Here is an 8,893-nt window from a genome sequence, read left to right on the forward strand (position 1 = left end):
CACCTTAGAAGTCAAGTTACTCTGGTCCGTAGGTGACAATCCTTTGAGTCATTACTACCACATGGCAAAATAATATCTCATATGCAAACATGGTGGCAACTTTGTCTTCTTCAAGCTCCTTCCTTTCTTTTTCTTTGAAAGGAAAAGAGGGGCGATACGCTCCAGACTTTATTCAACATGTATTCAAACATGCAAAAGAGACCGAAAATGCAAAAAGTGGCCAAAACAAAAGAGGCACAATACTTGCACACTACATGCACCCAACCCGATAATATAGTAGGAGACGAAGTTTATAGCATATACTAAGAAGGGCTTCTATAGGGCTGAATTTATTTCGAACCTTTTATTGCCAAATGAGCTCTCATTAAGAAAATGATGACATAAAAAACCCTAGCTAACCCATACCCATTTTGGAAAACCATAAATTAGTATGAACCAACCATGCTATCAATAATGATGTTTTCATGTTAGTTTCGTTAAGAATCGTAACTTTTATATTGGTGTCAAAAGTTTGTATGCGGACCCTTATGAAAATAAATGTTTGAAATATTCACCAAGATTTGAAACTATTATGTGAAAAAATTTGAAGTTTCGCTAGGATCTACATCTTTTACTTGAAAACTTCAAAAGAAATTATACAAAAGTGCATCTTTTTATCGAAGGACACAACCCTTAGATATCGCCATACACTTGCTAAAGTCCAAGGCAAACCTCTAGCTATTCCCAATCAGACTTCTCTCCATTTCCCTTTTGATAGAGAGCCTATACATTAAACTTGATGCTAGCGCAGCCTTCTTTACTAGACACACCCCAATATCTCCTCTCTCTCTTACACAAGGGTATATCACATTAACCATGTTGCCAATCTTGCACTGAGAGGGAGCCACTTATGCAACACTTTTCATAAAAATAACCTAAAATTTCCAAATCATGGTTGTTCCAGAATTCGAATAGCCATGTACCAATCCTCCCACCATCTACCTTGTCTCCTATGGCCTTTTGAGTTAGATTCCCATTAGAGGTTGTTCAATAACCAAGTTTTCCTGTCTAGATGACACTGTGGCTTTTCTAAAATTAACACTAGAAAAGCCAATGCCCATGGTTCCCCTTCTAGCTAGCACTTATAGGATGTATTATTAGGCTAGCTATCCCAACTATAAGCATCATCACTACCTCTGAAAAGCCAAATTTGCTAAATCAAAACGAAATTGATTTTTTCAATAGTTTTAAAGTAAGATAGAAATTAGAGATGGAAATGAGACATAAATTTGTAGTAAAGAGAACTATAGAAAGGTGCTCCTTTATTAGAAAAGAACACCTATTGTTGAAAAGCTTACAATCATAAAGGCTTTCAGATTATGTAATCGTAGTGCTTGTAATACATCTGGTTAGTGAGACTTTGTTGTAGTGTAGGTGTGAGCCTTTGGCTACTAGGTTTGTTGCTTTATTCATACTAGCGCTAGTGTGGTCCCTTGTAGTATAGCAAGGGTACTAAGGAATTGGTCTAGATGCCTAAATGTAATGCTAGCAAGAGGTCCTACAGGTACTATATCAAAAGAACACATTCTACATGTAGTGTGATCAATCCATCAGTGCTCGATGCACTCACTCTCCAAGTTGCCCAAAGTTAAATCTATTCATGATTAATCGATCATTTAGTTGCATGCACTCACTCACAAAGTGGACATTAGGTGCCACCGTTTAATTATTGTGGCACACCTCCGATTGCCTATAGTTCAAAGCTCTATAGTAACTTGGACAAAGATGGTGGTGAGAGGGCAAAGTTTAGATGGATAGAGAGCTAGAAAAGACTACACCTCCCAAAAGCTACATGATGAACTTAAAGAAGATGACAATTGTTTTGAAATCTACCCAAAAGTAGGTATGGCTGTTTGCATAGAGGAGCGTTTTTGGGCCCTCTCATTTTAGAGCCTACTGCCTCTGAATTCATAGATGTCACTAGTCTCATTACAACAATCTCCTCCCGAGTTCGCCTCAAGGGAAAAATACATGTGGATGTGCATCCAAAATCGCTATACATCCATTTCACCTCCATGTGACCACGCTGGTTTGCCCTGGGCTGTGTAAGTGGAACTCATTAGTGTCGACCTAGACATAAGGGAGAATGACAATGAAATGGTGGGCGTAGAAGGGGATCTTGCTACCGCCGTCCAATAAATATCTTATAGCAATGAGGGAATATTAGGTTAAAGGATAATAAGCCACAAGAAGGGGTCCTATTGTCCACTGTATGTATGTCTCTCTCTCTCGGTCCCTCAATCACTCATCACCATCTTTGCTTTGTATATGTCCCTTGCCTCGTGGTTCTTGTGAATTCCTATCTGCCCAATTCATTTCTCAGCCCTCTCACCCTCCATAGCTCCTTCAGCACCCTCTCACACCCTTCCTTCCCTATGGGTGTCTGTATGTCCATCGATGAAGACACCCTCCAAATCCATTGCGGCCCTGACGTCCGAGCTCGTCACAAGGAGAAGAAGAGATTGGTCATGGAGTTTCTCAACGCTGAAGCCAAGGCCTATCGGCTTCTTTGCAAGATGCCCGGCCGCATTTCCACCAACGGAGCCACCGAGGCTTCTTGCGTCTATACCAAGCAGGGACGTAAGGGCGTTAACCAGGATTGCGTCCTCGTCTGGGAGGTAAGAGGAAGCTGCTCATTAATGGTTTGGTGGATGACGTGTTTGCTGCGGTTAGAGTCTCTAAAACTCACTTGTTTCGCAGGGATTTGCAGCACAAGCAAACATGATTTTGTGCGGAGTTTACGACGGTCATGGTCTAAATGGGCACCTCGTCTCCAGAAAGGTTAGAGATACGCTGCCACTGCTATTAGCTTTGCCACTTAACGCGCTATGGGATGGAGAGGTGCACCCCGTTAGCGATGGTTGCGATGGAGAAGACGAAGGCAGCGAGGGGCGATCGACCACAAACACGATGGAGTCGCAATTTTTCTCGATTTGGAAGGAAAAGTTCGTGGCTGCCCACAAGATGATGGATCGCAATCTCAAGATGCATCCCAAGCTCCATTGTTTCGACAGCGGAACAACTGCTGTGACAGTGGTGTTGCAGGTGCAAAACCCTCTGTCTGACTTTCGATGGGTTCTCCAATTACACGCTAATTTTGCTCAGCACGCTGAAACCAATTTTCTGACTCGAAAACCCACAAGTTTTACTCAGGCAGGAGGAATGAAAAATGAGCTCTACATGTAGTAAAAGTAGCGTCTGCTTCTCTTACAAAGGTTAAGCTTTGCTGCAGGACAAAGACCTTGTGGTAGGGAACGTGGGTGATTCGAGAGCCATTCTCGCAAGGAGAACAGAAGACGGCAATTTAGTCGCAGATCAGCTCACGGTTGATTTGAAACCCAATTTACCAGGTGCCAAAGCAAGACCAATCAGGGTATATATTGTATTGTTGCAAACTTTCTTAAATTTGTGACCACGCTGACTTAACCGGAAAATTCTCAGGAGAATTAGACCGGATAAGAAGTTGCAGAGGACGTGTATTTGCTCTAGAAGATGAACCTCAAGTTCCGAGGCTCTGGCAGCCGCATTCAGACATGCCGGGGTTGGCAATGGCCAGAGCACTAGGAGATTTTTGTCTGAAGAAGTATGGATTGAGTGCTGTCCCAGATGTCTTCTATCGGAAGTTGACAGGTGATGATGAGTTCGTAGTTCTCGCATCAGACGGGGTACGTCCAGCCAAAATATAATTCTTATACTCTGTTATGGCTGCCGAATTGGTCTGTGATAAGTTCCATCGATCGAAAAATTATCTCATATTTCGCCCACTGTATGTTTCAACAGGTTTGGGATGTCTTGAGTAACGACGACGTGGTTGGCATCGTTGCATCAGCCCCCAAAGAAACTGCGGCCAAGTGTGTGGTGGATGCTGCGGTCCAAAGATGGAAGCTCAAGTATGGATCCTGGAGGACGGATGATTGCTCTGTTGTTTGCCACTTTGTGAACGAGAAGCTTACGCCCTCGATTCCAAATGCTTGGAGTGTAGATAAATCTCTAGCTACCATGGACGAGGCCGATGGCTTCGTCTGTGAGTGCGATGATCATATGGGCATGGATCTGTTGCACACAGATAATGTTCTCCTTTGACACCAATATCAAATTGAAGAAAGCTTCTCCGCCCCCGCCCCCGGGCCCCCTCGCCCCCCACCCCCCTCTCTCTCTCTCTCTCTCTCTCTCTCTCTCTCTCACACACACACACACACACACACACACTTGAGTATAAAAATCATAATGTCTAATATAAGAGATTATTTCCCAAGCTAGACAAAGGGGGAGAAGGAACTATGGTAGAGCTTCACAATTGAAGTCGGAATGATTATAGATATATACCATGGAGACAGGTCTATACATGCATATGGGAGAGAGGAGACACCTTGTGTTGAAAATATGAGCGTCTCAATGTATTGGCACACATGAATGGGAGAAAGAGTGCATTGCCTCACCCATTTTGGTAAATGTATGAGTGCGGACATGTTTTTTTAATGTGAGTTGCCATCACCCCTTACAATCAAGTAACTTAAAGCCATGACATAAAGAAAAAATGTGTCTACAAACCTAGCCTCTCATTATTGTTTTCAAAAGTAAAGTAGTTGGCACTTATTACACTAAAGCTTCAAATTTTAAGTGTTTCTAAAGGACCTAATGATGAGGGTATGTGGATCCACTCCTAGATAGAGTTGCATTATTAAGGCACTCTAAAAAATATGGTACAGAACATGCAAGTTGGATTACTAAGAGGGGTTATTTCTAGCTTTATGCAAGTACAAGCGGAGCTTTGCCTCTACTCTACACACATTCTGTTCTACCTAAGTCCATGTTGGCACAAAGACAACATACTCTCATATACATTTTATTACCCGTCCTCGGGTTATGGCTTATGTTGATTTCAAAGTTGGGATGCCATGTGCGTAACCCAATGGCTGTTGAGCTTGTGGCATGCGAGTCGTTCTTGTTGTAATGCTTTTGCACCATATAATTTGTGGTTTATAGTCAGGAAGCTTATCTCCTCTTAAGGAGGGGTAGTCTGTTGTGAATTTCAGAGGGGATCTCGTTGCTGAGGGTGCGGACTCTACCATCGAATCTTCTTGGGAAGAGGTTTGGCGGGGGTCTCATTGTTGAGGCTGGCTTTGCTGTAATTGTTTTGAGGTGTTGTGGGCCAAGAGCTACAGGAAAAGAGGTGTTTTCTGAATTTCTAAGTTGGCTGTAGCAAAACAGCAGCAGAAGGGGTAAAATAGGAGGAGTTTTGTGGAGTCTGGAGTCAAATATATGCAAGTTTTGTGGACTGACTTGCCTTTTTTTTCTCTACGTAGCCACATGCATGCTTTTCTTAAAATTAGCCATGTCACCTTTGCTTTTTTACCACTCTCCCACTCTCTCCTTCAAACTTTATACCATGGTTGTTAGTGCCTATATTCCAACCTTAGGCATACCAATGCACATAACCTTCTAACCAGCATTTAATACTCAGTTCCCCGCGGACTATCACACAACCATGAAGCCAATCTTGACACACTGGAAGCAAGGCATTCTCAACAAAAAAACTCATGCTTTCGTGCACATATGGCATAGGACAACCATGAAGAGTACATGTCATCCCTCAACAAAACACCATCACCCTTTGGATACCATGCTCTGGATTAGCTTGGTGCTCCCACACCTTGGGCTCATCATTTCCCTTGCTCATACACTTCCATCAAAGCCTAAAGCTTGATTGCCACATATATCCACACATCCATGATGCCCACACTGAGTCAATGAGTGCTCCTATGACTTTACCACAATACGGAACATCACTCATGTACACATGTACAAGGTTTTTAAAAATCTTCACACACCTTTAGCAACCCCACTCTTCTGCTGTGACATTCATGTCCATCAGCTGTACAAACAGACTATTTATCCTCCTGGATCAAACAGAAATCTTGGTGCATATACCTTCCAATTCTTCAAGCATTTTCCTCTGTCAAATAACCATTCACAACAACACAAAGCAACTATAGACGCGCTTGGTAGACGCGCAAAATAGCGGGCGCGTCTATAGGCGTTGTTTTAGTAGAGAAATTACGGGCGCGTTTATTAGCGCGGCTAAATGCTCGTCTATTTACACGTTAATCACCGCGTCTATTTGCGTGTTTGATCTGAGAAAATACGGGTCCGTCTAACATCCCGTTTATTAGCGCGTCTATTTGCGCGTGTATTTGCGCGTTTATTTGCGCGTTTACACTGAGACTCAGACGCGCATTTAGACGCGTAAATAGACGCGCTCCAGAGAATACAGAAAGTGAGATTTCGGTATACATCATTGCTTTCCAAACATTGCCCATGATTACCAAAGCACATAATTTTTTACAAGCCCACATATACAAGAATTAAGGGAAATGAGGAGAATGAGACAATATGTAAAATAGTTTTGCTAATATCAATTGTGCGACTACGGTTCAATCTCATCCTCAATGAGATCAACCCTTGCCAAACTATCTACTTCAAAATCCAAACAAGTGTTTAGATCTACAAATACATTCAACCCACTACTACTTGTGCCACTCATGTGCTCATCGAAATCAAGATCTCCAATGGTAGGCTCGTCCTCACGGGTAATGCCGGCCTCAATATCTATATCTCCTATCTCATGATCATCCTCCTCTCTTGTATCACGGTCATCATCACGTCCATGGCCATGATCATCCTCCATATGCTCCATATTAGTAAATGTACTATATATCACTTTGGAACGTGGCATAATAGGTATGACATGCCACCACCTATTATTATCCACCATTGGTTGATAGACAACCTAATTCAAACACAAATACAATCATGTTACTTTTCTTACATCAAATATTTAAAAGCGAGTATTTTTATGTGTGTGCACAGTACCTGTTCACATTGTTGCGGTAGTATTAGTGTGTCCTTCCTACTTTGCCAAAACTTTGTGGAGTCAATAGTTACAAAGCCACTTGCATGGCGTTTGATTGTTGCATTAGGGCCTCTTTCCACCACGTCCTTAAACCACTTTACATCCAAAACATACACAAAGAAGCGTCGAAAGTCAAGCATAATGATATCTTGGATTATGCCACAATAATCATCCATGACTCCATTGGCTCCCTCAAAGCTAGCAATGACGCCGCAATCTTGTGTGTTTCTCTTATCATCAATCCGTTGTGTTCGAAAATGCTTGCCCTCACACCATATAGCATTGAACATAGTGCACTACACCAAGAAAAAATCAATTAAATAAGCAATCTAAATTATAAAAACCTCCTAACTTATGCATAACATTCTATATACCGACCTTGCTCATGCATCCCCTAGCATACTCCCATTCTTCCATTGTGATATGCATCCCCTCGTCTTTCTCTGCTTTCTCCATTTCATCAAGTAGCCAATCCACATGAATATCCTTTGGAAGTGCTCTTAGACGCTGAGGGTATGGCACACGAGATCCGTGGTGTGTACGAAAGAGGGCCCTTTCTTCTTGTCTTCTTGCCTTTGCATCCTCGTATCTTGTCACCCATCTTTTCATCACATCACTATTAAGCACGCAAAAGAGGTTGATACTATTACGCAACTCCGTGTCTATTACTTTGTTGCGTCCTTTTCCTTGAGGCACAATAGAGGTCATCCTTAGGTCTTCATCATCTCTCCATAGTCGTGGGAGAGAGCTATCCACATCAACAAGAAACTCAGAAATATATACAAGTGACTCTTGTACCAACCAACCCTCGGCCATGCTACCTTCGGGTCTTGCATTTTGTCTCACGAAGCCCTTCAAGGTCTTCATGAAGCGCTTGAGGAAGAACAACCATCGTGCATGTATAGTACCGCATATAGCAACCTCATCCACCAAATGCACTATGAGATGTAGTTGGCTTGTGAGAATAGAACGTGGAAATGTCTCCTCCACTAAACAAACCGCCTCCACTGACATAACTCGAGCATTCTCAAGCGTGGTGGGATCTATTTCCTTTGAGCTCACATACCTCACAAGCTCGCCCATCTTGTAAATACAATCTTTCACGTCCTTTGATGCACTATGTGAAATGCTAGTAGGTAGTATGAACTGAACCCGCGAGGAGGTGGTTGATTAGTTGCTTATAGCTATTCACTCACAAATTTGAAAGGAAAAAGATATTATGCATATAAAATACTTACTTGGAGCATCTTGTGCCAATCATGAGATTTCAAGCCATATAATTGCTCTACACCTCTTTTCTTGCTCTTTGTAAAGGCTCCCTTCAAACACCTCATGCATCCAGTGGGAGTACGAATTGTAGTAATAGCGCGCTTCACTGTCGCCATCTCTAGCTTTGATAACATCCACGGTGCACGAGGTAAAAAAACACGCCCATTTGGTCTCTCTTGAGGCCAAGCTTCACGCATCCTCCCTGTGGTACGTAGATCCTCCCTTATGCCTGCCGAATCTCGTGTCCCATTCAAATGCTCCCAAATGGTAGATGCCACATTCTTGAAGATATGCATGGGATCGAGCAGGTGATTGATCTTGAGGTGGGACCAATATGGTAAACGATAAAAGATGGAGTATCTAAAAAAAATAAAGTGTTAGCGTGCAATCCTCACTTTCAACCAATATAGCCAATCTTTACTTCCAGCCAATAGTTACAAATCCTTACCGGCTCATGCCAAGTGGTGGAGGAGTCGTGGAACCGTCCCAAATTCTCATCCAATCTCCCGCGGTGAGTGATTGTGGGAGGACTTCATTCCAAGGGGCAACATATCTAGGATGATCAGGTGGGAGAAATCGATGGTGATTCTCATAGATGACCTTATTTAATGCGTCTGCCCGTGAGGCAACTAGCGAAGGACCACAAACAGGACATGCATGGTAACCCGATGT

The 8,893-nt window shown here is 42.7% G+C and overlaps 2 protein-coding genes across 2 annotated transcripts; one reads left to right on the top strand and one right to left on the bottom strand.

Annotated features, from left to right (window-relative positions):
• Nucleotides 1-2,237: 2,237 nt before the first annotated feature.
• Nucleotides 2,238-4,435, top strand: LOC147889577 (putative protein phosphatase 2C 34). The gene is made up of 5 exons (XM_087391448.1): nt 2,238-2,657; nt 2,740-3,084; nt 3,272-3,389; nt 3,481-3,704; nt 3,820-4,435. Exons 1-5 carry the CDS (start codon nt 2,256-2,258, stop codon nt 4,120-4,122), a joined length of 1,392 nt encoding a protein of 463 aa, XP_087247574.1. The 5' UTR covers nt 2,238-2,255; the 3' UTR covers nt 4,123-4,435.
• Nucleotides 4,436-5,944: 1,509 nt separating this feature from the next.
• Nucleotides 5,945-7,436, bottom strand: LOC147889578 (uncharacterized). The gene is made up of 4 exons (XM_087391276.1): nt 7,331-7,436; nt 6,913-7,248; nt 6,761-6,829; nt 5,945-5,995 (listed from the first exon to the last, which is right to left on the bottom strand). Exons 1-4 carry the CDS (start codon nt 7,406-7,408, stop codon nt 5,945-5,947), a joined length of 534 nt encoding a protein of 177 aa, XP_087247402.1. The 5' UTR covers nt 7,409-7,436.
• Between the last annotated feature and the right edge of the window lie 1,457 nt (nt 7,437-8,893).

The sequence above is a fragment of the Dipteris shenzhenensis genome, chromosome 20 (genome assembly GCF_047967505.1).
Source record: "Dipteris shenzhenensis isolate YYH24624 ecotype China chromosome 20, Dip_SZ_1.0, whole genome shotgun sequence".
NCBI lineage: Eukaryota > Viridiplantae > Streptophyta > Polypodiopsida > Gleicheniales > Dipteridaceae > Dipteris > Dipteris shenzhenensis.

What these genes read in the sequence shown, in the direction of transcription:
- LOC147889577 (XM_087391448.1), top strand. Translation starts at nt 2,256, where the DNA reads ATGTCTCTCTCTCTCGGTCCCTCAATCACTCATCACCATCTTTGCTTT. An exon ending in CTGTGACAGTGGTGTTGCAG is followed by an intron (nt 3,085 to 3,271) that starts GTGCAAAACCCT and finishes GCTTTGCTGCAG; the next exon opens with GACAAAGACCTTGTGGTAGG. An exon ending in TAGTTCTCGCATCAGACGGG is followed by an intron (nt 3,705 to 3,819) that starts GTACGTCCAGCC and finishes ATGTTTCAACAG; the next exon opens with GTTTGGGATGTCTTGAGTAA.
- LOC147889578 (XM_087391276.1), bottom strand. Translation starts at nt 7,408, where the DNA reads ATGGAGAAAGCAGAGAAAGACGAGGGGATGCATATCACAATGGAAGAA. An exon ending in TACCGCAACAATGTGAACAG is followed by an intron (nt 6,830 to 6,912) that starts GTACTGTGCACA and finishes TGTTTGAATTAG; the next exon opens with GTTGTCTATCAACCAATGGT. An exon ending in CTATTATGCCACGTTCCAAA is followed by an intron (nt 5,996 to 6,760) that starts GTGATATATAGT and finishes GTTATTTGACAG; the next exon opens with AGGAAAATGCTTGAAGAATT.